This window comes from Suillus subaureus (assembly GCF_016647635.1).
Source record: "Suillus subaureus strain MN1 chromosome Unknown BJ212scaffold_1, whole genome shotgun sequence".
In the NCBI taxonomy this organism is placed as follows: Eukaryota; Fungi; Basidiomycota; class Agaricomycetes; order Boletales; family Suillaceae; genus Suillus; species Suillus subaureus.
Genome location: NW_024538557.1, coordinates 446,366 through 473,105, shown reverse-complemented (window position 1 = coordinate 473,105; position 26,740 = coordinate 446,366). Strand labels below are relative to the sequence as shown.

The 26,740-nt window shown below is 48.8% G+C and overlaps 9 protein-coding genes across 9 annotated transcripts; 4 read left to right on the top strand and 5 right to left on the bottom strand.

Annotated features, from left to right (window-relative positions):
- Nucleotides 1–1,221: 1,221 nt before the first annotated feature.
- On the bottom strand, nt 1,222–3,973 carry BJ212DRAFT_1258107 (tRNA synthetases class I, catalytic domain-containing protein; the record flags this gene model as incomplete). Its single annotated transcript, XM_041329912.1, has 10 exons — nt 1,222–1,821; nt 1,878–2,034; nt 2,091–2,256; nt 2,312–2,418; nt 2,470–2,637; nt 2,688–2,896; nt 2,952–3,110; nt 3,165–3,505; nt 3,556–3,718; nt 3,770–3,973. 10 exons carry the CDS (start codon nt 3,971–3,973, stop codon nt 1,222–1,224), a joined length of 2,274 nt encoding a protein of 757 aa, XP_041199716.1.
- A 307-nt stretch (nt 3,974–4,280) lies between these two features.
- On the top strand, nt 4,281–7,292 carry BJ212DRAFT_1308933 (uncharacterized protein). Its single transcript, XM_041333906.1, has 5 exons — nt 4,281–4,595; nt 4,648–4,942; nt 4,995–5,384; nt 5,435–5,507; nt 5,559–7,292. The coding sequence occupies exons 1-5, from the start codon at nt 4,582–4,584 to the stop codon at nt 7,172–7,174; spliced, it is 2,388 nt and encodes a 795-aa protein (XP_041199715.1). The 5' UTR covers nt 4,281–4,581; the 3' UTR covers nt 7,175–7,292.
- Nucleotides 7,293–7,483: 191 nt separating this feature from the next.
- Nucleotides 7,484–10,771, top strand: BJ212DRAFT_1257075 (putative transmembrane protein; the record flags this gene model as incomplete). Its single annotated transcript, XM_041329832.1, has 10 exons — nt 7,484–8,226; nt 8,279–8,398; nt 8,456–8,591; nt 8,647–9,041; nt 9,094–9,193; nt 9,241–9,419; nt 9,469–9,733; nt 9,788–10,006; nt 10,055–10,135; nt 10,193–10,771. 10 exons carry the CDS (start codon nt 7,484–7,486, stop codon nt 10,769–10,771), a joined length of 2,817 nt encoding a protein of 938 aa, XP_041199714.1.
- Nucleotides 10,772–10,986: 215 nt separating this feature from the next.
- On the bottom strand, nt 10,987–11,807 carry BJ212DRAFT_11975 (uncharacterized protein). Its single transcript, XM_041329035.1, has 6 exons — nt 11,718–11,807; nt 11,629–11,666; nt 11,519–11,578; nt 11,464–11,468; nt 11,391–11,410; nt 10,987–11,336 (listed from the first exon to the last, which is right to left on the bottom strand). The coding sequence occupies exons 1-6, from the start codon at nt 11,743–11,745 to the stop codon at nt 11,140–11,142; spliced, it is 348 nt and encodes a 115-aa protein (XP_041199713.1). The 5' UTR covers nt 11,746–11,807; the 3' UTR covers nt 10,987–11,139.
- A 79-nt stretch (nt 11,808–11,886) lies between these two features.
- BJ212DRAFT_1294295 (uncharacterized protein) lies at nt 11,887–13,693 on the top strand (the record flags this gene model as incomplete). Its single annotated transcript, XM_041332196.1, has 2 exons — nt 11,887–13,451; nt 13,504–13,693. The coding sequence occupies 2 exons, from the start codon at nt 11,887–11,889 to the stop codon at nt 13,691–13,693; spliced, it is 1,755 nt and encodes a 584-aa protein (XP_041199712.1).
- A 677-nt stretch (nt 13,694–14,370) lies between these two features.
- Nucleotides 14,371–15,529, bottom strand: BJ212DRAFT_1308929 (uncharacterized protein). Its single transcript, XM_041333905.1, has one exon. It carries the CDS (start codon nt 15,205–15,207, stop codon nt 14,698–14,700), a length of 510 nt encoding a protein of 169 aa, XP_041199711.1. The 5' UTR covers nt 15,208–15,529; the 3' UTR covers nt 14,371–14,697.
- A 509-nt stretch (nt 15,530–16,038) lies between these two features.
- On the bottom strand, nt 16,039–18,327 carry BJ212DRAFT_1308910 (SKIP/SNW domain-containing protein). The gene is made up of 7 exons (XM_041333904.1): nt 18,209–18,327; nt 18,008–18,159; nt 17,894–17,958; nt 17,243–17,842; nt 16,519–17,179; nt 16,328–16,448; nt 16,039–16,263 (listed from the first exon to the last, which is right to left on the bottom strand). Exons 1-7 carry the CDS (start codon nt 18,223–18,225, stop codon nt 16,215–16,217), a joined length of 1,665 nt encoding a protein of 554 aa, XP_041199710.1. The 5' UTR covers nt 18,226–18,327; the 3' UTR covers nt 16,039–16,214.
- Nucleotides 18,328–19,992, top strand: BJ212DRAFT_1308909 (inner membrane protein import complex subunit Tim54-domain-containing protein). The gene is made up of 2 exons (XM_041333903.1): nt 18,328–18,733; nt 18,785–19,992. Exons 1-2 carry the CDS (start codon nt 18,389–18,391, stop codon nt 19,868–19,870), a joined length of 1,431 nt encoding a protein of 476 aa, XP_041199709.1. The 5' UTR covers nt 18,328–18,388; the 3' UTR covers nt 19,871–19,992.
- Nucleotides 19,678–26,583, bottom strand: BJ212DRAFT_11969 (uncharacterized protein). The gene is made up of 39 exons (XM_041329034.1): nt 26,479–26,583; nt 26,371–26,418; nt 26,111–26,320; nt 25,893–26,051; nt 25,771–25,838; nt 25,696–25,719; nt 25,641–25,650; nt 25,478–25,590; nt 25,363–25,423; nt 25,242–25,314; nt 25,174–25,183; nt 25,091–25,122; nt 24,991–25,042; nt 24,759–24,938; nt 24,529–24,700; nt 24,385–24,472; nt 24,303–24,337; nt 24,141–24,253; nt 24,061–24,085; nt 23,912–24,009; nt 23,836–23,851; nt 23,403–23,779; nt 23,330–23,350; nt 23,236–23,283; nt 23,159–23,184; nt 23,072–23,108; nt 22,935–23,024; nt 22,777–22,885; nt 22,665–22,725; nt 22,537–22,614; nt 22,478–22,484; nt 22,355–22,423; nt 22,042–22,307; nt 21,905–21,992; nt 21,758–21,853; nt 21,442–21,713; nt 21,345–21,389; nt 20,530–21,262; nt 19,678–20,481 (listed from the first exon to the last, which is right to left on the bottom strand). Exons 2-39 carry the CDS (start codon nt 26,399–26,401, stop codon nt 19,990–19,992), a joined length of 4,485 nt encoding a protein of 1,494 aa, XP_041199708.1. The 5' UTR covers nt 26,402–26,418; nt 26,479–26,583; the 3' UTR covers nt 19,678–19,989.
- Nucleotides 26,584–26,740: the final 157 nt, after the last annotated feature.

Sequence of the window (26,740 nt, the reverse complement as noted above, 5' to 3'; positions counted from 1 at the left end):
TCCATGATCGCACTTTGGGCATGAGCTCATGAAGGGGTCTCCGAACGTCAACCATAGGTCTCATGGCCAAGTTGATCTAGGCTGACAGATTTGAAATCTTGGATGGTGCAGGTTGGAAACCCGCCGACAGCAATCTTTTTCCTCTTTTCACACCTCAGACATCCGATCATGATAGTTCCCTTGAAGGTCCATCTTAGTCGGTCTCGTGACTGGGCGGTACCATGTAACAGATTCAAAATTTGTTTCGCTTGGATGGTGCGTATTGGAAACCTGCCTGCGACATTTTTTTTATTCAACATCAGGGCGCTGGGTTCGAAACCTTGTGAGATCACTGTCCATGACAAAGAATCCACCTCCAGGCCTTCCCGCTCGACATGTCTAGCTTCAACCCATTGATTTATCTCAAATAGTCTTAGCCAAGTGATTCACATATTCGAAATCTGTTCCTCATGATCCATAGTGCAGGTTCAAAACCCGCCGGCCATGGTTTTTATCTATGAGCGCACCTTAGGCATAAGCTCATGGAGAGGTCTGCGGACGTCAAGCACAGGGCTTATGGCCAAGTCGTTGTCAGATTCAAAATCTGTTCCTCTTGGATAGCGCCGGTTCGAAACCCGCTGACAAATTGTTTTGTTTATGATCGCACCTCGGGCATGAGCTCATGGAGAGGTCTTCGAGCATCCACCATAAGACTCATGGTCAAGCCTGAGTGCTTGGTTGCCAGATTTGAAATCTGACGCTCCTGGATGGTGTAGGTTCGAAACTTGCCGGTAGCAGTCTTTTTTTCTCTTTTCATACCTCAGACATTTAACCATGATAGTTTGCTTGAAGGTTCATCTCAACCAGTCACAACTGAGCGGTACCATGTAACAGATTGGAAATTTGTTCCACTTGGATGGTGCATGTTTGAAACCTGCTTACCACTTTTTTTTACTCGATATCAGGGCGCTGGCTCGTTCGAACCCTTCTGAGATCCCTCGGGGGTCTATGACAAGGAATCTACCTTCAGGCCTTGTGAGGATAATGTCGGAAGCATAGATGTATATACATGCCACCTTAGAGAGTCGGGAATTGGTGCTGCGCACCACTACGATTTTATTTTTATGGTCTCCGTCAAGGCTTTCGACCTCTAGATCTACGTAGCACAATATTCGTTGGTAGGTTATTACCTCTAAAAATGTTACAACTACCTCTAGATTCTATCTATTCTTATCCTGACCATCACTCGTACACATTCGAGACCGCGTACATCTTTGTGGTGGACACAGGCTTCACTGCTTCCTCGCCATAGATCTTCTTCACCTTGTACATCGTCGAGGAGGGGACGGGATCGGCGTCGACGGTAGTCCCCGAGGCCGGCACTGGAGCCTCGACGGTAACAACACCAGGCTTCCCCGCCTTACTAGCCAGGTTGGCCGCGCGCCCATCCGGAATCCGGATGAACTCGAGTTTCCCATCCTCCGCAGTACCATCAAAGATGAAATAACCCTTCCTCTCAAACTGAATGATGTCCCCTTTAGTGAGCGTGCTTACGTTCGCATCTGCGAACGCCTCCTCCCGGAACTCGCTCACGGGCGTGACGAAATCTTTGACGTCGTCCGTCTCCTCGAGCTTCTTCTTCGTGATCAGGTAGTCGTAGTCAAGGAGCGTTACGTCAACTAAGGGGTAATCCTTGGAGGGTTGTGCAAGCCAAGTAATTTTTTTCTTCGTCTTGCGGAAATCGCCCTCAAGATGGAGGTCCATTGTGAGGGAAGTGACATCGCCCGAGGGACCCGTGGTCTTAGACCGGACGATGGCGTTCCCCCAGTCCATCAACGTTATCTGATGCGATCAGTGCGGATGAGATTTGTCTCTCGGCTATCGTTGGCATGACATACCTCCTCTTGATCATCGAAGGAAATGGCGTCTTCCTGCTCGACGAGGATGGTAGACGTAAATACGGTCTTTTTCTCGCCGACATCTGGATTCTTCTTATGCCGTGGTAGGGTCTTCACCTCGGGTGCAAGGGGGCCACCGTTGATGGTTACGAAGACACTGTGGACGGGTGTGTCAGCTTGCAGACAGGTATTTGGTGTTGCTGCTGACGGCACCTATTCTCCTTCACAATGGCCCAGAATCGCGGAGCAACAGGGTCAATTACTTTCTTGTTGATGGCCCAGATCATATCCCACTCGAGCGATACAATTGCTTGCGAAGGCCCCTGAGCCAACATGAACTGTGACAACGCATCCACAGTTAATCCACGTCTACGGATCCCTGTACCAGTCGCGTCAGAACAGCCTTGTGCTCTACGCTTGACAGGAGAACTAACCCCGAATGGTTGGGAAACGTGGGTCATCCCAACCCCCAACTATTCCGCTGTCTACGAACCAATGCAACTTCCGCTTGGACAAAAGTGTATAGATGAAATTGAGACGACTGCGGAGGTGTTAGTAGTTTTCAAATGCAGATCTGATGAGAGGGGTTGACCTGAAGTCCCAGATGTCAACACCGCGCATGCCAAGGGCTTTGATCATCCACTGATATTGCGCATTTCGCTCACGATACTCGTTCGTTCTGAGGGCATGGGTAACTCCCTCAAGGGAGTCCACGATTGGGCACGCAAAATCGTAGGTGGGATATATTTTCCACTTATCTCTGTAAGGTGGATCAATATTCGGTGCAAATCAGAGTAGATGGCTCCATACCCAGTTCGGTGATGAGAGATTAAGTTACATCGGTAAATAACGGGGTCACGCATAGCTTTGTTCTGATTGTCCACGCTAATTTTCGCGCGGATACACCATCTCAGACCTTCGGTAGATCCGGTCTTCATTTCCTCAAAGTGCCTCAGGTTGTCTTCGATCGAGTCATCTCGATGAGCAGATGCAACACCTTTGCCTCGTTCTTCGCGCATCTAATTTTTGGCCCAGTCGACATTTATGCATGATTCCTCAACTAAAGTTCCGCACCTGTAATTGCTCGGTATCATCGGCATAAGCTTTACCGCTCTTGATCATTTGAATGGCCAATTCATAAATCTGATCAAAGTAACCTGATGTGTGGGTCACTTTATCCCCGCGGATGTTCAGGAGCTCCAAATCTTGTAAGATAGTCTCCTCAAACTCAGCCTAAGCGTTCCATTGTAAGACCTCATAAGCTTGCGAATAAAACGGGGGGCTTACCCGTTCCTTCGTGGGATTGGTATCATCAAAACGAATGATCATCTTCCCATTGTACATTTTTGCGAAATACTGGTTCAGCATCGCGGCCTTTGCATGACCAATGTGAAGGTACCCAGAGGGTTCAGGTGGGAAACGCGTGACGACGTGACCTTCCTTTGCATTTTGGAGGCCAAGGGCGAACCCTGCTGCCGTTTTATTTGATCTGGCTTTATTGGCTTTAGCTGCTGCGAGGCCCGCGAGCGTAGCTTGAATGGAATCGAGACTCTCGATGTGAGACATCCACCGAAGAAGATGAACATACTGCTGCCCATTCTTGAGAAACCCGATAAATTTTGGTGCAACTGAAGACTGTCAGACGCGACAACATCAAGAATTTGATTGATCACGCTACCTTTGATTGAGCCCCAGATGATGAAATCGGCCGCGGTAATGTCGTGGCCGACGAGGAAGGTGCGATATGCGAGATGGCTATCTAAAGAATCAAGAAGAGCAAGGATATCCGGGATCGCTGTCAATGTCGGCACAGTTTTTGCGAGCTCAAAATATGCGGCAGTCTGTAAGTGATTCAGTTAAACTTGTATGAGTTATATCAAGATTCATGATACCTTTACGCTGTCTCCAGCGAGTCCTCCTGCGTTAGCCAACACGGCTACGATCTCATGGTCCGCAGAGATCTGTGAACCCTCAAAGTCTAGAGTGATACCATCTACTGATTCGTCGTAGTTTATGTCTACTTTCTGCGTGTATGTCGCGATGGCGATCGAAGCGTAAGGAAATGGGGAAGTTTTTGTTGAAAGTGTTATAGACATGGTCGTTCGGTTCAGAAAGTGGCGATTATCATGCAATGACTCGCTGCCAGCTTTTGCCAACAGAATAGAACCTAATCTTATCTACAGATTCTACACAATCTATCCTTAGATCTCTCAAGTTCTCCTACAAATAGATTGATTTACTGATCGTCGTGCAATCGATGTTGGAGGATCAGCGAACTGTACTAGGTGACCCTAAGCATGCAGTGTGATAAAACTACCCCCATGGATTGTCGAATATCACGGGTCCATATGACCCAGACTTCCGAACTTCTAGATCTGATGAACCTGAGGTTTCCAAGTTACTGAGGCAAGAGAGACCGCTACTCCGGATCCGCAGTGACTGATACTATGGCGCCGAGTCATGAACCGTCACTATGTACCAGGACTTGACAATAACTCCACTCGTACCTTGGAGCATTATTAAATTTAGTATTGCCGAAAGGGCTTTAAAGAATAGAATAAAAGTCGTTGTTGGCCCGGGATATCCGACTCTGACTCGACCTTGACCGTGACAGGTTTCTACCAGCTGCTCAAACTAATTCTTTCTTCTCCGAGTCCCATCTTCCTGCAAATACTTGGTTTCTCTTTCTTCAAGTTCGCCCACTATGCCTTGCATGCTGTCCGTCCTTTCTAGATTTATTTTCAGCGCTCTTCATTGATCACGCCTGTAGCATTGATCCAACTCAAAAGTACAGATCATACATACCACTAGTCCTCGACAATCGTCAATGGCCAACCAAGACATTCACCAAAGCTCCCATATGGCTTTCCACGGATCTTCGTGACGGAAACCAAGCCTTGGCATGCCCAATGACGGCAGATCAAAAACTCACCTTCTTCCGTTTGCTGGTCAAGTGCGGATTCAAGGAAATTGAAATCGCCTACCCTTCTGCCAGCGACACCGATTTCTCATTCGTTCGATATTTGATCGAAAATAATGAGATTCCGGATGATGTATGGATTCAGGTAAGTACTCTTGCGAAATCACTTTATTACGTCTGCTGATGTTTGGATCTAGGTTCTGACTCCAGCTCGCGAGGATCTCATCCGAAGATCATTCGAAGCTGTCACTGGTGCAAAGCATGTCATCATGCACATGTATAACGCCCTTTGTCCTATGTTCCGAGAGGTCGTCTTCCGTAACTCGAAAGAGCAGACAGTTGAACTGGCCTCTAAACATTCCAAACTCATCAGCGAGCTTGCTGATCAATACTCCGCATCACACGGGATGAAATTCCGTTACGAATACAGCCCGGAGACATTCACCCAGACAGAATTGGAGTTTTCTCTCCAAGTTTGTGAGGCTGTCAAGACCGCATGGGGTAAGGCTGGGCCAGGCATTGATCGCATCATCTTCAACCTTCCTGCCACCGTTGAAATTGCTCCTCCTAACCACTATGCTGATCAGGTGGGCGCTTTTATAAAAATCTTCCTCACATCCGTTCACCGTACCCAAAGATTGAATACTTTGCCGCTCATATATCTGAGCGAGAAAACATCATCATCAGTTTGCACCCGCATAATGACAGAGGTGCGTCATGGATACATTTAACCACGGACGTATTTTTAAAACATTATGAAGGCACTGCTGTCGCTGCTGCGGAGCTCGCAGTCCTTGGCGGCGCTGATAGAGTGGAGGGCTGTTTGTTTGGTAATGGGGAACGTACAGGAAATGTCGACCTTGTGACCCTAGCGTTGAACTTATACACACAAGGAATCACCCCCAACCTCGACTTCAGCGACATCCAGAGCGTCATTGACATTGTGACCTCCTGCAATGACCTCCCTGTACACCCAAGACACCCTTACGCTGGCGAGCTCGTCTTCACGGCCTTCTCTGGTTCGCACCAGGATGCCATCAAGAAAGGTTTCGAAGCACAGGGTATTCGTCACAAAAAGAATGCTGAAAATGGCGAGCTCAAGATGTGGGACATACCGTATATGCCCCTGGACCCAGCCGACCTTGGGTGCAGTTACGAAGCTGTTATTCGTGTCAACGCGCAGTCTGGAAAGGGAGGCGTCGCGTACCTTGTCAAGCAACATCTGCAACTCGACCTTCCGCGCAATATGCAGGTCGCATTCTACAAGGTCATTCAGCAAATATCCGACCGCGAGGCACGCGAAATCACCGTCGAAGACCTCACCACGGCGTTCCGCGAGACTTACCACTTCGGTGGATCGAAGTATGAAGGTAGACTGGCGCTCAAGTCATTCCGTATTACAGCTGAGCCATCACCTGATCCCACTCACGACGGTGAACCTTTCGACGAGCGTCGTCGCTTTGATGGTACTATGTTGGTGGATGGCGTGTTGCGTGTCATTCGTGGAGATGGCAATGGTCCCATCTCTGCTCTTCTCGATGCTCTGCGCACTCATTTGGAGATCGACATGACCCTCCGCGGATATACGGAACACGCAGTTGGCGAGGGAGAAACCTCCAAGGCAGCTTCATACATAGAACTCGTTGCTACCACCGACGACGTCAAGGAAACTCGCCAAGCATCTGAGTCATGGTGGGGTGTTGGACTCGACTCTGATATTGCCGCTTCCAGTTTGCATGCCGTGTTGAGTGCAGTGAACGCTGCCATTGGCGATCGTGTATTGCCTGAGCTGAAGCTCAGTGTCGGCTTCAATGCCACCTCTGGCCAATCGGACGTTTCGGACGCTATCGTCAATACTCTGGGCTTGACGCTCCCTCGCAGGTTGCAGACTTCCTTCTTCGAAGTCGTGCAGCGCGCCGTGCGCGAGTCAGATGGAAAAATCTCATATGAAGACCTTACCCGTCTCTTCCGGGAGACATATGGCTACGAGGTCGAAAACAAGGGCAGGTTTTATCTAGGTGACTTCTGTTTCGAGCGCGTCGAAGGTGGCGGCCCCCGGTTCAAGGGTGATATGGAGATTGATGGCGTGGTGTGCAAGGTGATTGGCGAGGGCAACGGTCCTTTATCCGCAGCCCTCGCTGCGTTGCACTCACAAGTTGAGGGTACTCTTGTCTGCCGGGAGTATTCGGAGCACTCTGTGGGAGAGGGTTCAGATGTGAAGGCTGTTTCCTTTGTGGAGCTTCTGTATGAGCTGCCAGGAAGGGTCAAAAAAGAAGCTGCTTGGGGGTTGGGCAGCGACACCGACATCACTGTATCTGGTATCAGGGCTGTGTTGAGAGCGGCGAGCAAGCTGGGTGTAGTTGCAAAAAAGGCATAAGCTGGTGTTGGGCGCGAAGAGGATATTTACGTAGATAACAATGTATCACCTGGATGTATATTATCAGACTTGGATAACTTGTCACTCCATGCAATTTCATAGGTTTATGTTTATGAGCGGAGGAGGACACAGTCACACCGTGACGCCACTAGTTTCTGAGCGTCTGTGTGACAAAGGACAAAGTTACGCGTCCTCAGACTGTCTGGCAGTGGCAGTACGAACACCGACGACGCCAATCCTGCCATATTCTGTCCATGAACTCAGTCTGAACGACTAAAAGCCGTAATTTACAGGTGATTGGTCCTCCGAATGTCGTCTCCACCCTCAACTCGCCCCTCAACGTCTTCCAGAGCAAATCTGCATGGCTCGCAGTCCATATACCCACCAGGAGGCCTCATGATGTCCAGTTCACGTCCCTTCCTCAACATGATTAATCCAATGAGCCGTACACACCAAGGCTATTTTCAAGCCAGCCAGTTCGTTGTTGAGGAAAACGAGAACGAAACCACCGAAGAAGATCTAGAAGCAGGCCACGCGACCACAAGGATCATGTCCAAGAGCACCAAGTCACATGGAAAACACAGGGTATCATGGGACGGCCAAAGCTCCGAGATGAACATGCTACGGCCTAACATACGAAAGGAGGACAAAACGTACGAACAGGAATCGGATGATGATGTCCCTCAGCGCTTCATGATAGAGGATTCTTCGGCGTCTGGCCGCCCCTCTAAGGGCAAAGGCCGTTCACAACCACTTTATTCCACATCCGCACGGTCGCTTCCACATGCAACAGTGCCTCCTATTGATACTCTACCTATGCTTTCAATACCCCCTAGACCGTCAGAACTAGACGTCGACGAACCTCCGCAGACGCCACCGCATCAACGGCCACAAGCATCACCCAAGCCTATGCGTGGGTTGGACGACTACGAACGTGCGCTCTGGAACTGGGTCAACGTCTATAATCTGGACGCATTTCTGCAGGAGGTGTATCTGTACTATGAAGGCAAAGGGATTTATTCCATAGCGTTGGCAAGAGGGCTCAATCTCCTGTCAGTGCTTGTTTGTGAATTCCGAACTAGATTGCTGACTGTTGATGCGTAGCACAGTAGGATTCGTAATTGGGTTCTCGACATTCCTACTTGGGTGTGTCGACTACAGCCGTATTCGTGAAGATGAAACTACTCGGCTGTCGGACGTGGTGGTCGACCGCTGCGTATCAAAGTGCGCATTTGCTTCCAAGACAGCTACAGTTGCGACATACTGACGTGCATGTTATAGGTTTTCTGGATTTACGCTACTCTTCTTTCTGCTTTTTGCTGCGTTCTATGTGTGGCAAATTATATCTTTTGTCTTCGAAGTCATGCGCTTGGTCAACATGTATAAATTCTACACCTACCTCCTACGCGTCCCAGATGTACGTACACTTCAGTCTTCAGTCTTACCCTGGTGCTCATACGGTACGCATATAGGCTGACATATCGACCATTGCCTGGCCCGAAATCGTGCGCAGGATAAGCGCAATACGAGAAGAAAACCCCATAACAGCCATATCTTCAGCGCATGGCACTAATGCTGCAACGCCAGCAACTGCTTCTCTCGACGCGCACGATATCGCGAATCGTATCATGCGGCAAGAGAACTACCTCATCGCACTGTTTAATAAGGACTTGCTTGATCTTCGCGTGCCCCTTCCTCCCAAACTTAAACAAATGTTGAGACAAAGTGATGACGGCAAGGGGCGGACGTTAACGAGGGTGTTGGAATGGAATTTGCGGTTTTGTTTGATGGAGTACCTGTTTGACCCGCAAGGACGCGTCAGGAAGGTGTTCTTGAAGACAAAGAACAGAGCTGTCTTGATTGAAGGGTACGCCTTTTCCTCAGCTAAACACGAGGAATTTTACGCTCGTGTGATTTAGGCTTCGTCGACGCCTCATTTTTATGGGTATCTTGAACGCTATCTTTGCACCATTTATTTTCCTCTATATGATCATGTATTCATTCTTCCGTTATTTCGATGTGCGTCACTCCTGCTATAACTCACGATGTCGCCTAACATTCTGCAGGAATACCACAAAAATCCGTCATCAATCGGTAGTCGGCGTTACACACCCTTTGCGCAGTGGAAGTTTCGCGAGTTCAACGAGCTCTCGCATCTCTTCATGCGGCGGTTAGACGAGTCACATCCACTAGCGAGCATGTACATTGGCCAATTTCCCAACGAGAAAATGACCATTGTCATGCGGTTCGTTCATGGCTTCTCTTTTCATCGACCGCACTGACCACCTGTTTAGTTTCGTGGCTTTTATTGCCGGGTCCTTCGCAGCGGTGCTCGTGCTCGCATCCGTCATCGATCCCGATTTGGTCTTGCACTTTGAGATCACGCCGCATAGGACTGTCTTATTTTATCTCGGTATCTTTGGGGCCGTGCTTGCCGTGGCGAGAGGGACGATACCAGAGGATAACAGGGTGTTCGATCCTGAGCTGCTCATGACGGAGGTCATCCAATATACGCATTACATGCCAGATGAATGGAAAGGGGAGCTACATTCCAAGAAGGTCGGTCCTAGCTTTCCATCGTCGGATTCACTTGTTGACATTGAATCGCAACAGGTTCACCAGGAATTTGGAGAGCTGTTTGCGATGAAGATACCCATTTTCGTACAAGAGATCGTCTCAGTCTTGACGACACCATTCATACTCTGGTTTTCATTGCCATCATGTGCACCCGCTATCGTTGACTTTTTCCATGACTTTACTGTCTGGATACCTGGGAGGGGGTATATATGCAGCTTTGCCGAGTTCGATTTCAAGAGGCACGGCAACGTCAGGGTGAGACAATCGTTTCAAGTTGTGGTCTACGTCTGCTGACTTGCATAGTTTGGAGCTCCTGCGCAGAACCAAGACGAGCGCATGATGTCTCGAGAGGGCAAGATGGAAAAGAGTTTTTTGAACTTCAAGGTTTGTGACTGTAATATGAAAGAGTCCGTATTTCTCACAACTATTCCTGTCATTCAGGCAGCAAACCCCGACTGGAATCCATCAGATCCCTCTGGTTCCCTGTATCTCAGCCGCATCGCCGACCTCAGCGCACGGCGCAGACTTTCTGCTTCAAGAACTGCATTAGATAATACCATTCTGCTGAATGATAGCAACAAGGACCCCACGGAGCGTGCTCACGAATACGACCGTGCTCTTCGGCAGAGTCAACATACTGCCCTCCGGCGAAGACTCCAGCTAGGTGGGGGCAACATCGTCGCGGGTGGAGGCGGTATCGGTTCTTCGACTATATGGCAGTCGGCCATTGGCTCGAATTCAACTATGGGCATGGCGCAGACCGCGATACTAGGCGACTCTCAGGGAAGTATTGCGCCTCTGCCACCGCCGATACGGAATGAGGATAGGAATTTAGATGATGGTGTTGGCAGTGGACTGGGCGATTCGTACGTTGATGGGAACACTCAGGGCAAGAAGCCGTACGAGTCGCAGGAGGAAGGGATCAATGACGAAGAGGAGTTGGAGGACGGTGGGGTGCTTGGGTTGCTGGCGCAGATATATGCCGCGAAGGGCCCTAAACATGTTCCTGTTATCTCATGATTTCTATTCTATCGCATTGATGCTTATATCTTGTGCATTTGTATATACTCGCACATATGAATTCTATCCCGCGCTTTTATAATGCCGATTTCGCGTCTACGTTTTGAGTCCATGTAGACTGCAATATTCCTAGATATATTGCTACAGCTGCAAGGATATCTTTCGCCGATAAGAGGGTGTAACGTACCTGCTATGGCTATGAATAGGAATAGGAGTATTTTATTTGGCATCCGCGCTGTAGGGTCATGTTCGATATGTCTGGGACTCGTGGTCGTGTTAAATATAAAATTACGTCGCATGTTGTCGAAAGCATGCAAGCAGGAAAATCGTACACTATTACCTGGCCGACCTTACAAAGCAGCGAAGACTTAGGATGCAGCTGCTCTGTCTCTCGCTAGGATCTCTTCTACACGTTTCACCTTATGATCGTTGCCATCACCCACGGGAGTGTCTCGATCTACGCGTGTACCAATGCGGATGTCTGTGGCGACTCGAGGGGCACCTTTGGCATGGACTGCAGCATGACAATCATGTATGGCTTGGGACACTTCGCTCCAAGGTCCCTCTAGCAAGAATATTCAGCAAAAAGACCAAGGGTTGGTCACCTCTTACAACGAACCAATATTAGTGCCGTACCCACTGAACATGTGTCGTTATCAGAAGTTTGACATATAAATAGTAAATAATCTTACTGCATCTAAAGCGAGATTGGTTAGATTGGACATGGCAACTCGTCCATGTGCTCACCTTGAACGTCAGCCCTGATTTTTCCAAGACTCTCTGGCACTCTGCAATATATTCTGCGACCTAAAATGCGTTTGCTTTGGACAATGATCCCCTATTTCCAGTGGACGTACAGAAGATTCTCCTGTTCCAATTGGGATGAGGCAGAAATCTGAGTGGATGGTGAGTTTCTCAGGTAATGGATGTTACTGAAACCACAAACCTGCTACGGCATAAAGATCACTGGGCATATTGGGCGTTATTTGTCAAAGTCGAAATACCCCCTTTTCTGTTTTAAATACGAGCTCCGGAGAGTGCCGAATTCGGTTTAGAACGAGTGAATAAATAAATAACGTTTATGGATTGCGCAGCGCTCTGAGCAGAGCCATAAGATGCCTTCAGCTGCGCTGCAATCAAGGATCAAAGCTTTCGAGGCTCTCGCCGACCAGCGTCCTTCTCAAACGACGACGAAACCTTCGTTTGTCGTTTTGAAGGCCAAATATCCTCCTTCATCTAGTACTAACCTCCTGGAATCACCTATCTCACCTACCTCAAACTCATTCCAACCAATTGCTCCATTTACCCCGCCAAAGTCTTTAAGCAGGTCACCGTCACCGTCGCCTCCAAATCTGGGTCGTAGAACCTCATTAATTGACCTCAAAGACTGGATTGTAGATGATGGTCCGAACAAAGCACCGTCCGGTGTTTCCCACCACAATGGCAGACATCTGAGAGGCTTTCCAGATCTCAGCAGAACACCCCCACAGGTTGCCCATAAACCTTCTGCTGCTCGTTCAGCACCGATGTCTTCAGCGCCACTCATTAACTTGGAATCGCCCCCAAAGTCACGCCCGCCCCTCCCACCACGTAAACCTTCATATACATCAACAAATTCTTCACCTTCAATTTCCAATTCTGCTATCTCTGACAGCAGTGCTACTCTACGACCCCCAGGGCGCTCAGATTCGCTCACCGTAGAGCACACTTACCCTCCACCCCGTTCACATGCTTTTGGCTCAGCTCGCGTAAGCCACGCGCCCGCTTCTTCCATTTCATCATTTCATTCCGTATCACTTTCTTCTGATGGAAACGACCCGAAACCCACAAGCCCAAGACTGTCCGTGCAGTCATCGCTTGTGACAAATGGCGATAACGATGGCAGCGTGGACGGGGACATCGTGAGCATCGCTGACTCATTTGAGAATGTGTCTGTGACTTCCGCGATAAGTCCCACCACCAACGTCCCTTTTGATTGGTGGAAGGCCATTAGCAATGGCAATGACATGCCTAGGCCAGAGCCTCCAAAACTACCTCAGCGACCAGGTACAAAATCGCTCTTGTCGCCCTCTGTTTCGAGATCAGTGTCAACGTCGTCATCTATGGTGCTCACCACTCACCGACCCCGACCTCCACCTCCACCTCCACCGCCACCTTCTCAATCACGTACCAAACTTCCTTCTTCCCGCACATCACCCGCATCCACCTCCGCATCTATCTCCGATCGCTCGTCCATCCTAAGCAACGCAACCACTAATTCCCTGACAAGCATAAGTACCACAAGCATAAGCACCCGACACAGCGGGCAGTCGACGCACAAAGCCTCGTTACTCCTGCGACCCACGCCAGTTCCGCCTGCCGCACGGGCACGCTACGAAGCCTTGTTTGTTACGACTGTGATCAGTCGACGGAAAGCTGCCAAGAAAGTCAAACCGAAGTCCCCACCATCATCCGCATTATCAGTAAAAAAGAGCAGGCAAGCTGCTGGCTGGAGAGGGCTTTCAGTTGACCTGATCACCAACCCGGAGGATCATCCTATACCTCCCTTGAAGGAGGCAGAAATCGATGACGACAACACAGAACTAGTTCCAGTTGGACCTGAAGAGAGACTAGGTGGCCGAATAGTGAGACTCATCTGGAGCGCTTCAAAACTTGACCGCAGTAAACTGCGAGATATATGGTATGCTTTGCAGTCCTTTTGACGAACCCACACTCATTCATTCTCACTACAGGAACGACTGCGATCCATCCTCGACTGGCCTTCTTGATCGTGAAGCATTCGTCAAGGGAATGTGGCGAATCGACGAAGAACTCCGGAGAGCCCAGCTGGCTAGACGAACGTCTGCGCTCAGCGCCGCTTCGTCGCAGCGCATTCCCCACCGCCCGAAGAATGCGAGCAATCCAAGATTGTTATTGCAATAGTAGGACGTGCTTCGATCATACCCTGCACTCTCTTTCATACCCATGGACTATGTCAAGACTATGTAATAAGTTATCTCTCGCACAACTATACAACACACTCACGATATAATTCCTTGTGCTGGACTGGGGTGCGTACATACTCTTTGCGGATTGTTTGTGGATTCCAACAAGCGGAGCACCAAAGCATGGAGTCTTGAATGCTGGTATCGACGGCCTTCATTTTTCCAATATTCAATACAGACGATCGCTACTGGAGTCATTGAGAAGCCTGGACCACGTCTAATTCGGAAAACCGACCATCACAAGGAGATAGCCATCTAATAAGATGAAGCTTCTGTTCCAGTCTAGTCAAGTCTAGAACACGGGTTGTGGTACTGCCAGCGCAATGCCAGCGGTTGCAGGGGTCGGAGCGAAGATGGACGATGTCATATTTCGCCGAACATTTCGCACAGTGGCATCATAAACACTAGAGCGCAATCTGCAGACGAAACTTGGACCTTTGCTACTGGTTCACGAAACTTCACATATCATACTCAATCATATTGGTCTTCTCGAGTGGGTGCTAGGTAGATAAAAGTTGCCGGTTACCGCTAGGTACTTCAAACTCGGAAACTGAATACACAAATCCCTATATTTTTATGAGACCCTTGAGCCGGTGAGATGACGCACAGTGCCTACTGGTATTGTGATCAACTTGCAAATCATTCATTCAAATTCATACAATGAGCAAGTCCTCCCGCCCAACTCAACGACAAATCCTCCACACCCCAACACCGTACCGAATAATTCGAGATGTGTGCAAGTCATAAGAACGAGACAAAACGTAGTGGGAAAGTGTGGTTGCTGTCGCTAGGAGATGCGAGGTGTCTAGATAAATAAATAAACAAACAGAAGTCAAACATGTGGTGATACCTGCGTCAAATCATTCAGGACGATATCACGATAATTGATAAAAGACATACACTGGCCCGTGCCCGCGGTCCACCTCATAAACAATATCAAAGTCAATAGTGTCTGCCATCAGAAACTAAACTGCTGGTACGCCTAGCGTTCCGCCAGTCTGCCTGATTAGATGCGACGGGTCGGTCTAGGCATTCCTGGGGAACCATGCCTTGTTCACCGTGCCCGTTCACGCAGAGAGCCCATGCATCATCATACTGAGCAAGCACATGAATACGCTCGCCCGCTGTGACCGAGAGCTCGTCAGGAAGCGTGGGGATAAACACGCGGTTGACAACTGCCTCGGAGGCAGTTGGAAACATGGGTCCAGACGTTGTAGCAGGGGCAGGTGGAGAGTACGGGTTGGCGCCTGCTGCTGCACGTGCCATGGGAACGGCAGAATTTCCAGGACTTAGAGAGGGTGGTGGTTGGGAATACATGGGCATGGGGTTATTATACGAAGCGGGAGGCGGGGCTGGGCCCGCATACCCCGTGAATGGACTCTGAATCCTCTGGATTGGAGGCTGCGGGGGGCTCGGATATAGTGATTGTCCATGCCCCTCAAAAGGCGACATTGGTGAATTCCTCAGGGAAGCAGGCTTTTCAGAGAAATCATCAATGGGAGCTGCAGGAAGCGGTTTGGTCTCGTTGAAGATGTTGTCAACAGGCCAAGAGAGACGACGGTTTTGCCTGCGGCGGAGATACGTCTTCCGAACGATGAATATGACCAGAGCCAGGGCGACAACTACGGAGGCCGCGATAATACCACCAAGTGCGCCGCCAGAGAGAGTCTGGCTCGACGCGCTACTGACATTGTTAATAGTTGTAGCGGTTGCGCTTGGAGTAGTAGTAACGAGAACCACAGTTTGAGACGTAGTTGGTGAGCGACTGGTAGTTAATTCTGTGGCAGCAGGGCTGCTCGTAGGCGAGGTATTTGAAGGTGTAGTGAGAGTGGATTGCAAAGGAGCTGAAGACGTCAACGTCTGTGAGGAGGCAGAAAGAGATGCAGACGACTGCGAAGAACTAGTCTTCGCTGTCGAGGTTACTGCAACAGGTGTGGTGGATGTCGCTGAGGTGGTTTTAGCGGTAGCACTCTGACTTGTGGTAGTAGTAGAGTTTGTGGTAGCGTCTTTAGCAAATACGAGAGGAGACGCATATGGGTCGTTGACAGGCTGGGCATGACCCAGCCGTTTTGCGTGCCGCACCCGCTCAGCAGGCATGCGTCGGAATTCGGAGTGCATATTGATACAAGGGGATTATGCACTTTTAAGTATATTTTGAAGGCAGGAGTGCTGAACGATTACAGCTTGAATTTTATAAGGAATGTGGGTGGAATCCTTGAGGGAGACCTGCCACGATGAAGATGGCGAAGAGAGAAGGGCGACTGGCGCTACGTAGACACTGGTTGCCCATTACGACCACACGACAGATCATTTACTATTAATACAGGTCACAACACCTTGTCAACAACATCAGACAATAGATTTTGGGTTCATGATAAAAAATAGTAAATGCACGATCAATGCAAACCACGAATAGGATACATAGCATAAAGACGACAACAGCGATAGAATACAAATGCCTAGAAATCGGACGCCTTTTCCAGTTGTTGCCGTTTCCGCGACCCACCACTACAGTGAGACCAAGAATAAGACAAGTCAGTACACCATCAACAGTAGTTAGCGCCCCACTCACACGTCGGTGTCAAGACCTCGTTTTTTCCCAGATTTTGCCTCGTCCAAGAATTTATCCAGACCGAAGACGTCCCCTGTATCCTTCTCAAATTGTACAGGTCCCTCACGGACTTCTTGATCCTCTGCCCCCTCAAATCCAACACGTGCCTTTCCAAGTCCGAATCGGTCAGTTATCGAGAGCTTTGCCAATACCCTCCTCGGTCCCACCACCGAATGACTCGTCGTTGCCCTCTGCAATATTACCCCTGGCCTTGTATATCGCCGCTGCCGCTGTCGAGCCGTGGAACAGCGGCCGATCATACAAATTGTAGTTGTCTTCATCTGCAAACGAACCACTAAGCGACTCCTGGTTGAACAGCCTCGAGTCCAGCATGCTTTCTTTCGACATGGTCGGCTTTGCAAGACCGAGCGCGATTTTCTCTGATATATCACGATTTTGTTGCCGTGCAAGCATCTTGGCGCGCTGCTCGGCGCCCATGTTCGACATCCGCATTTCACGTTCGCGTTCACGACGTTTCTCGGCACGCATTTCGTCGCGGAGCTTGCGAGCTTCCTGTTCTTCTGAATCTTCTGGTTCAGCGTCTGATGCAGAAGATTCACTGCCGCTACCATAGCCAGCAAGAGTTGACGTGACTGCCGCTCGAGATTCCGCTGTTGGTCGAGAAGGTGCGACACCACTGCGCTCTTGCCGGGCGCGCTGTGCAAGCATGCGGAGGTTCTCCTCTTTGGATTCTTTCTCCTTTTGTGCGAGTTTTTGCTGCATAAGTGCACGTTGCCGAACTTCTTCACGGGCATGTCTGTCTGCGACAAACAATGCTTCTGAGAACTTGGCAAAATTATCGTTGATGTGAACCTGTAAAATGAAACAAAAAAACAAGAACATTAGCCTGAAATCAAGAAAAATAGCACTACTAACATCTTGAAGACCCCGACCATCTGCAGCCAACCGTTTGTCGAGTGGGATAGTAAAACCTTTGTTGTTCTTCCAATTGGATATACACGGTGGGATCATCCACTCCTTCTGCTCTGCCGCTGTCGCCTTCCTTGGTGGACTCCGCAGAACAGGAGGGGGTGGACTAGGTGGTCCCCTGGGAATCTTCTTATGCTTAAACCTTGGCGGCTCCATTGGATCTTCCACAACCTCTGACATTTTGATAATCCTCTGTTTAAGCGCACCATTATCCCCTCCGTTCTGCTGGCCAGGTGTGTATCGGATATATGTCGTCTTCCCCTGCGCATCCGGGACATGCTTCGGTTGTGCAGCCTTGATCTTTCCAGAAACAAGTTGCTCAAGAGCGGCCCGAGTTTTATCTGCAGTAGCTTGAACCTCCTCCTCAGAAGGGCGCTCCATGGTCCGCTGGTCATCCGTGAGGTCTTTCCGATGAGCGATAGGAACGAGGTCCTTGAATTGGGACTGAATATATTTGCCAGAACGTTGGCCTTGGTGAGCAATAGCATCATAACGAACATTCCCTTCGCTATCGACTTGAAGAGAAATTGTGTTGCCTGCGGCAGTCTGCAGGTGTCGACTTAGTAAACTAGTGCAGAAGCATGACAGAACACTCGCCTTCTTCCGCCCGAGGTCTAATGGATATTGTGCAACATGACATTCGGGATATGAACCACCATCCCCTGTATAAAAGATCAGGAGATTCATAATCATGGGATGGGGTATACGTACCGAAGTCCTCAGATTTTAGCGGTTTCCATCCCACTCGTTGGCCGTATGGCGGTATTGGTGTGCGAGTGATCACAGATTGAGACGGAGTAGGCTGGGGAACTTCTTCCTCGTCATCTGAAATAGTTGGGGCATACGCGGGTGGTGGAAGTACACTGCATAGAAATATAAGCACCATTAATTATTATGCATAAACTGACTTACGCGGCGAGGGCAGCCATGGCAGAGAATCGTTCAATTGAATTGCTTATGGACACTCCAAGATTTGTCAATGAGACTTTTGTTTACCTTTGTTTGAGGCGGCGGGTGTAGCAAGTATTTTTTGGTTTGTGACAGAGTAGCACATAGCTATATAGCAGCAACGCGAGGGCATGAGCTCACAAAATGTTGACTCTGGTCCAAAAAACTAGCCAAGTACCCAAGTCCGGTGCAAGAGCAGCCTTGGAATACACTGGAATTCCACCATCCTGGTTGGACAAGCGTCCCAAACTTCCGTCCCGGAACTGGCTTATATTCCTCTCGGTGACCACCTCTATCGTCGCATACTATGTTTATGACCGCAGGGAGTGTAGACGTATCCGCGCCGATTATTCCTCACGTGTTGAGCATCTTGCCAAGGACCCACTGGGTACTACAGACCTGCCACGCAAGGTCACCGTATATGGCGCGAAATGGCCCGGAGACGAGGACCACGATAAGAGCTTGAAATTCTTCAGGAAGTACGTCAAGGTGCGCGCTATGTATCTGACTTTGAAGTACGCTCATCATGTCTATCTGTAGCCAATCCTTGTAGCAGCTGCCGTTGACTATGAGATGGTTTCGGGGCGCCGGAGTGGTGACCTCGCCAACCGCATTGCGGACGAGATCAAGACTCGTCGACGTGTTGATTCCGGTCTCGAGCCTCCATTTCAGAGTCCAATGCCTTTGCCTAACCAGCCAACTCTTGAGCAAAAACGCAAGCGAGAACTCGAGGGCGGCATCGTCCTTGTCGGTCGGCACACATTGAAGGAGTTTATGTCGGGGCTCAAATGCGGTTGGACGGAGAGCATGGATCGCGCTGACAGGGAAGACGTGCTCGCCCAGGAGTTGGCGTCGGATGGCCGATTTGATGAGCCAGAGGAATCTGTTGTAGATCCCGAGGTAGTAGATGGGGAGCCCTTACCAACCCGTTCGCGCCTTCCACCTTCGCAGAACGCGGCATTATTCTCTCCCTTGCAGATGCCTTCTTCAAGTCCATCAAAATCCATGCAATCTATTTCAAACATTCCTGCATATTTGGACACACCACCATCGACTATACCAACCCTGCCAACGCTTCTTCTCGTCCCCTTCACCAATCACATCGGCTTCAGACAGGTTCCTAATATGTTATGGGGTTTCTTCAATGAGCGGCATAAAGTCCGCGCTGGTTCTAAAGCAGCTTACTCTCTGGTAATGAGTCACACGCGACCGTTCGCAGCACCAAACACGACTGTTAGTACTTCAGAGGTTCAAGACTCGCAGGCGGGCGGACGTCAAGGAGGAGACCTTGATTTCGACCTTCCTGCCGAATCCTATTACGATGGTGCTTATACACCATCCGAAACGGAAAAGGCGCGTAAAACGTACTACGACGCACTGCCCGCAAAGTTAGCGACCGCACGCGCATTAGCACGAGGTACCCGAGCCCCTACAAAGGAGGAGGATAGTCATCCCCCGCCAACAGAAGTGGAGCTCCGTGCGGAACGATTGAAGAAGGAGATGAGATGGCGTGGCGATGAGGCTGGTTGGGATATTGTAAAACCCGGTCAGCCTGGGCAATGGGATGAACGATTTGCGGACGCCCTGCAGGTTTTCGACGAGCCTCGAGCAAACGACGTTGGTTGAAGCATGGCCCAGGAGCTGATCGCTGATTGTCATCCACTCAATTGACCCCATACAAATAATCTTACAACAAGTACTTATATGTTACAAACTTTCAACCCACTGCATACAACATCTCATTGTTATACAATGTCAACTGCGCCACTCTCTAACCAGCTCTCAAATTCAGCAAGGACATCAACATCAGCTTCGTTGTTGTCGGTTTTCATTCCTTGGTTCGTCTGCTGATTCTCGACAGTGGGGTTTGAGGTTCGTTTGTAGAAGACTGGAGGAGGGCAAGGCTGGTTGGTAGTACTGCTTTGTACATCAAATTGTGACTGAGATGTACTAGGAAGCCTTTGGAAACATTGCGATGTAGCCTGAAGTTTCGCGCCAGAATGTGCGATTCCTGTGGTCCGAGTGTGTGCCCGAGTTTTCTCTCCATCCTCACGAAGAGAAGGTTCCACTGCTTGTCGAGGCTCCGGCAGGATGTCAAAATAGGATTCATCAAAGAAGTCATCAGAAAGCTGTTGCTGGGGGATCTTGGACGGTGATTGGATATCGACGTCAACATCGGAGGATCCTGCAAGAAAGAGCGAATGGCGATTTGTGGACTGAACAGGAACATCGCCCTCCTAGAATGATCAGGGTCAGTTGAGAAGAGCATTTTTTTGACGCGTTACCTTTGCAGTCGGTAGAGCAGAGGGGGAGCCGAAGAGCTTGAGGCCGGATTTGAAGCGTTTGTGATGACGGCTGTCATTCGTTAATTCCTGCCTTGGCGAGTAAGATCCGTCTGACACGTTATTGCTCTTCGGACGCTTCCGAGGGGGCAAGCTATCGGGAGATAGAGAGTCACACGCCCGATTGCCAGTGGGAGAAGGAGTCAGGGAGAGAGCATCCATCACGGTGTCGTTAAAATCGTCGTCTCGAACCGGCGCATCAACCTCTGAGCTCGAGTGGTCCTTCAAACGAACATGCTTCCCTTCGCACAGAAACTCAGAAATATTCGCAAGGTCGTCATCTGATTGGGAGTCGCTAAGTATCTCCTTGGAGGAGGGCGATGACTGCGAGCACTTCAAGGTGACAAGCTCGATATCAAAATTTGGGGCTGGTTTGCGTTTTCTTGACAAAGGCGCTGGGGGATCTTGTTTCAGTCGACCTTCAGAGATCCCCAACCTTCGATTGACATCAGCACCTGTATGAGGCGAGTCACGCTGCTCAAGAACTGGATCGCCTTTGTTTGTCTTTTGTCGCTTGGGGGTTGGGACGTCGCCATGCAGCGCGGTGACACGACTTTTGGATCCAGTAGATGACAGGTCGACAGAGTCGTGAGTTTTCTTTGAACTCAGCAAATGGACGGGCTTTGTGTTGTTCTTTCTTGGGACACGAGAAGGTTCTGTGAGTCCGTCACGGCAACTATCGCGCACTCCTCGTCAGCAGGAAACTGCAGGATGATCCTAGGCAGAAAATAAATCCAGACGCTTGTGTCGAAACTCACCAAAAGTGACGGCAAGCAGATTTATCTTTGCAGGTATGATTACAGCTGTGATTTGATATTGACATTAGGCAACCTGATAACAATAGAAAGGACTTGCTTATATTTCCCGTCTGGGCGTTTTTTAGGCTGCGTGTCGTCTCGCACGAGCGTATTGGCCATCCTCAAACCATCTCCCTTCACTGTAGGGCGTGGGGGAGCCTTCGTTGTCTTCTCTTTGTAAGGGTTGGTATTCTTTTGTGTTGATGTGCTGCTTTGTAGCGGGCTACGGGGTCGAGTGAGATCTTTTACAGGGAAATTCAATTCGTCGTCGTCATCAGGTCCCATATCCCAAAAGTCGGCAACATCTTCAAGCCCTTCCAAATCCATTTCCTTGCAGAAGTGAGTCCACGTAACGCGATCTGCATTTTGCTTACCAAAGAAGTCAATGGGCGAGTATTAAGCGTTGGGTACCGGTTTGTGGGTAAGGAAGGCTTGAAGCTCTCAGTTACGGTAACCCCAGCGATATTGTCCTAGTTATATGAATCAGCCGAATGCCCGAGATGCGAGTGCTCCCTACTGACTGAAGAGATCGAAACGTTGATGGTCTGACTTGGTCTGGTAAGCTGCGCGTTTATTACGAAGGATTTCCTTTCCCTCAGCACCTTCGTCCTAAGGCGTTGAATTTAATGACGCTTCCCCTTAATGATATAAAACTCACGAGATACGGCGAAAGTCGATAAAAACGAAGTCGGAAGTAACGGTAAGAAGAGTTGTCATGTCGAATCCGTTCCTCTTCTGTTTCTTGGACCCCGCAGAAGCTCTCTTGTCCAAGAGAAGGCCACATTCAATGGAGAGTTCGATATCTACTGGAGATTTCCCATCGCTAGGTGAAACTTTCACTTCTGTCAAGGTGAGGAAATATTTCGGTAGCTCGTTAGCAGCCAACAAAACCTCAGACCCAAAGGGGGACCTGCGGTTCAGGAGCTAGCCGGAAGTTAGCTTGTTATAGTATTGCAGTCACGAGAGCTCACTTCTTCGAGTCTTAATGGGCTGGTACTTAGTAACTTGGGAATTGAGGAGATGTGATTCTCGGCCAATATCTACTCATACTTCTGCTTGTAGCCCGTTTAAGGTGAGTAATTTCAGATCTCTACCTTGATTCTGCAGGACCGATGTGATCAGAGTATATGGAAAGGCAAAGTGATCCACTGACGATTTTTCGCCGATATACTCTAGTTGTCTCAGGACAATCGGTCTATCTTCCCATGCCTTGGCATTAAGACAACGCACTCTAGACAATTCTTTTCAGCCATCTAAGAATTCCAGTCATAGCAGACGTACAATTCCAGCCCGTGCTTCACTTGCGCTCCGTTCTTCTTTATGATGGCAACTTCCGCAACCGCTGGAGTACTCAGGTTGAAGAATTAATGCAACTTTAGAGATAAAACTTTACCTAGGGCAATCCGGCCAACGTGACGAAAAACTGAGAATGCTTCAAGACACAGTTGACTCTCTCCGCTCCTGTATTCGGCATTATTCAAGGGTAAACCACCTAAAACCGCCTTCAAACACGTCATTTGAAACACAGGCAAGTGTGAACATAACAGCTACCTGCATAAGCAAGAACACTTTGTCACTGGTGCCTTGAATTTTTTTGACCGCGAACCGAATGTCATTATGGCGCCTAATTTTCTCATATACCTGAAAATGGTGGGCCTCAACAATAACATTTGTTTCACGTTCCTTACCTGCTTTTCACCACTTCGCAATTTGAGGTCGGACAATCTGTATAAAGCAGTTCGTGCCGTGAGGTCGAACTAGCTGTTAAAACTTACTCTTCCGAAGCGGATATCATCTCAAGCTGTCACCATGTTTCCATTATATCATCGCTGATGAAAGCCCATTAACTCACAATATCGCGTAAAGATGCGGTTGGAGAGAGGTCCAAAATTGCCTTCATCTATTCATGATCAGGGACATGCTGTTAAATGGCGCGAAAGTCTCACCGTCCCACGACGAATGTAGAACTTCATAGGGTGTCAGATTGTATGTGACACAGAGCAAAAAACAACACTTCACCTTGCTCATAATATCGCCGAATTCAGTAGAACTCAGCTCTCCATCGCGCGGCGAATAGGTGACCAACCCGGTTTCTCGTAGCTGCTCGATGCTGTCCATCACAATGCTGTCCATCTTGTCCTGCCAAGACTGGCGGTCATCTTTTCCTATATTATAGTGCTGTGGATTCTTTTGCATTCGGCGATACAGGAACGAGCGGAAAAGCCACTCCTGTGCTGTCTTGACGTCGGTGATCGTTCCCAAACCAATCTCAGAGTTTAGGTGCTCGGCCAAATTCGTGTGCAGACTACTCTCCAAAGGTGTGGTACCTTGAACAAGATCGCGATATTTTCTCTCGAGTTCAGTTTCACATAAGATGATAGCAACTCCTTCAGTGTCTGAACGCAAGGCGACAGATGTCAACAGAAAGAGTGCAGAGTGGAAAAATAGGTACCAAATTGTGGGCGACCCTATCATCACGACATCAGAACAAGCTGATAAATAGGTTGTGGACTGAGTGTTGCACGCACCGCTCGTCCCATCATCTGCATAATGTCGAGATCCGAGTACTCTTTGGATTCGCCATTTTGATATAATTTAACACCCTTTATGACGACCAGATGGGCGGCTAAAACATTGGATCAGTATCACCGATGACTACCGATAGATGGCACCTTACGCAAGTTGACTCCGACCGCTAAAGTCTTTGCGGGGCATTAGCAACATTCAACAGAGGAGAAAACAGATCCTAGTATTCACCGACGTAGCCAGAAGAACTCGTAGTACTTTACGCAAATACAGGTCTTCGATGGTCTTCCTGTCGCCGATAGTGAGTCCAGCATGATGCACGCCGATTCCCAAAGCAGCCAGAGCTGCAAGCAATGAGTACAGTAACAGTATTTCCTACCATGCAGTGCTCACGGGCGAGATCTTTGTCATGAAAAGTCTGGTCCATTCTAAATATCTATAAATATCTTGTCTTGTTTAGTGTCTCATCACGCACTGCAAAGGCATGCTCCATGGGAGCAGCTGATTCGCCTTCATTGTTTCTTCATATTCTTTAGCCAATTGTCTGGCGGTTGTGATGGTCCCTACAGAATGCCTGGTGGTAGTAGAGTGACTGTGACCAGTAATGACGATGTCGCACCTTTTCTTGTCGGACAGAATACGAGGATTGGTTTGTCAACGGCGTGTTGTTGTAAAACGGCGAATAGGCGAGTATCAAGAGTATGCGCATATGCAAAGTCATTCTGACCTTTCGGCTTGACCACACCATAAACAAACCGAGTGAGTCTACAGGGTCGATATTCGTCGCCAAACTGTATTGCCAATTAGCGCAGGCTATGCATAGGACCAAGCGAACCTCGACTCGATTACCTGGAATATTTGACCGGGATGATCGCTAGACGCATGATTGCTCCCAATCCAGCTTGCAACATCTTCGATGTTCGGGACTGTTGCTGAAACGAGAAGGAATCTAACATTGGATCCTCTTGCCTTCATGCGAGAGACAACGACTTCTAGGGTGCTGCCGCGAGATTCGTTGAGGATATGAACCTGACCAACCCTCGAATATTTTCTAGCGGGACGATATCAACAGCAGACTCACCTCGTCCACAAGAAAAAGTTTGATCTGAGATAATATACGACTGTGGTCATCCCTGAAATGAGTGTGAGCGTATGCTATTGTCACAATAAAAATGTTTTACCAATTCCTAGTGAGACTGTCCCACTTCTCGGCCTGAGATAACGTAAGTAGTGTTATCAAAACATGAGCAGACCGGGAACGTGCCGTAGTAACACTTTGGTAGATAAAGTTGCATATCAGAATTCATCAAACACTACCACGACTGAACTTACATGATTCTAGCGTTCTTAGCGTCACCCCACACGCCCTTGCCGAAGACTACGGTGTCACCGGTGAGCTCACAACCTAACTCTTAGAACGAGCGTCACATCTGAATTATAATACATTACATACTGGGTATCCCAAGACTGCCAAATTTGGTGGTCCATTCCCTGTATTTTTCCGTACAGAGGGCCTGTATTGACCTGTCAAGCGGCTTCAGGTTAACGCAAGAGTAACACAACTTTACCTTAGTTGGAGCGACATAGACACATTTAGCGGCTTGGTTTGCGCCTGAAGGGTCGGTGACCATGCGGATAATGCTCAACTCAAAAAGAACGGTCTTGCCACTTCCAGTGGGCGCTACACGCTCACTAAGCCCGAAGCATGTCGAGAAGAATGACCACACCTACCGCTGATAACCTGCATGCCTGTTTAGATATATCTCAAGTGATAAGAATGACGTACCATATTCTCATTCGAGTGGAGTACCTAAGAACAATCAAATCTGAAGAAATCTGAATGAAGCTTAATAAATCTTACTGCGTCAAAACAGATTGACTGGACAACGTTGAAAACACCAAACTTGAACATGCTGCGAAAAATATCCGCTATCCCACCAAATATTAGAGACTAAGAAAGTAGACGGCGGGAAATAACCCAACGAAGTTCGGAAACAGGGCGCAATCGCACTGGTTGGGACTTCTGTTGCGTATGACCATCAGGCCTGTGATTATACACGGTGTCGTAATTAGACCCGAAACTATCTTTAGTTTTATTCGAGTCTTTAAAGTAGTTTTCTCCAGAGTACTGATGCGGGTGGTCTAAGATGGCATTCATGTTGATTATAACGAAGGACGACGATACACATGAAAAGACTGACAATTTCTCTGTGGAACATCATGATGGGCCTGGATCTGGGCCTGCACGCCAGTATAATTTGCAGGGCTTGGGGTGTATTCGGGAGTAACGCTTCCATAGTCTTCCCGGTAAGGTTGTGCAGCACCTGAGTGAAACGCATAACTAGCTGGTGCATGATTTGCAAAGGTGCGAGCACGGTCGTTGATGCGTCCCGGTAGAGATGGAGAAGAATCTGGAAGAAAATGTAATATCCTCAAAGGATATTTGCGCGCATATACTCACCAAATTCAGTCCTCAGACCTGGCAAAATCATCGTAATAGTGTTGGTGTCTGTGGTGTAGTACGGCGTCAGCATGAGTACTGTCAATTTGAGGGGGGTTAAGGGCATACTGCAGAGGAAGCATCCCCGATGTTTTGTGTATCAGAGACCAACTCTGAGGTTGTTGCATTAAGCCGACAGTGATGCCAATATTGTTGATGGAAGAGAGCGACGCGTGACATGTCACGGACGCGCCTGCACGTGAGAACAGAAATCAAATCTAGTCACGTCTGTCACACAATACTTTGTCTCGACCAACGCTGTACTTATCTCATAGACGCGTTTCTAGAACTCTTCACCGTTCAATACCCTGTAATACCCTATTTTTTTCTC

What these genes read in the sequence shown, in the direction of transcription:
- BJ212DRAFT_1308929 (XM_041333905.1), bottom strand. Translation starts at nt 15,207, where the DNA reads ATGTCGCCTTTTGAGGGGCATGGACAATCACTATATCCGAGCCCCCCG.
- BJ212DRAFT_1308933 (XM_041333906.1), top strand. An exon ending in CGGATGATGTATGGATTCAG is followed by an intron (nt 4,943 to 4,994) that starts GTAAGTACTCTT and finishes GTTTGGATCTAG; the next exon opens with GTTCTGACTCCAGCTCGCGA. An exon ending in CTAACCACTATGCTGATCAG is followed by an intron (nt 5,385 to 5,434) that starts GTGGGCGCTTTT and finishes CCGTACCCAAAG; the next exon opens with ATTGAATACTTTGCCGCTCA.
- BJ212DRAFT_11975 (XM_041329035.1), bottom strand. Translation starts at nt 11,745, where the DNA reads ATGCCCAGTGATCTTTATGCCGTAGCAG. An exon ending in TGATCTTTATGCCGTAGCAG is followed by an intron (nt 11,667 to 11,717) that starts GTTTGTGGTTTC and finishes CCATCCACTCAG; the next exon opens with ATTTCTGCCTCATCCCAATT. An exon ending in TTGGAACAGGAGAATCTTCT is followed by an intron (nt 11,579 to 11,628) that starts GTACGTCCACTG and finishes AACGCATTTTAG; the next exon opens with GTCGCAGAATATATTGCAGA.
- BJ212DRAFT_1308909 (XM_041333903.1), top strand. Translation starts at nt 18,389, where the DNA reads ATGTTGACTCTGGTCCAAAAAACTAGCCAAGTACCCAAGTCCGGTGCA. An exon ending in TCTTCAGGAAGTACGTCAAG is followed by an intron (nt 18,734 to 18,784) that starts GTGCGCGCTATG and finishes GTCTATCTGTAG; the next exon opens with CCAATCCTTGTAGCAGCTGC.
- BJ212DRAFT_1308910 (XM_041333904.1), bottom strand. An exon ending in TAGACCTCGGGCGGAAGAAG is followed by an intron (nt 17,843 to 17,893) that starts GCGAGTGTTCTG and finishes CGACACCTGCAG; the next exon opens with ACTGCCGCAGGCAACACAAT. An exon ending in CGAGGTCTTGACACCGACGT is followed by an intron (nt 16,264 to 16,327) that starts GTGAGTGGGGCG and finishes GTCTCACTGTAG; the next exon opens with TGGTGGGTCGCGGAAACGGC.
- BJ212DRAFT_11969 (XM_041329034.1), bottom strand. Translation starts at nt 26,401, where the DNA reads ATGATTTTGCCAGGTCTGAGGACTGAATTTG. An exon ending in CCATGGAGCATGCCTTTGCA is followed by an intron (nt 24,338 to 24,384) that starts GTGCGTGATGAG and finishes ATAGATATTTAG; the next exon opens with AATGGACCAGACTTTTCATG. An exon ending in GAGTTCTTCTGGCTACGTCG is followed by an intron (nt 24,086 to 24,140) that starts GTGAATACTAGG and finishes TGCCCCGCAAAG; the next exon opens with ACTTTAGCGGTCGGAGTCAA.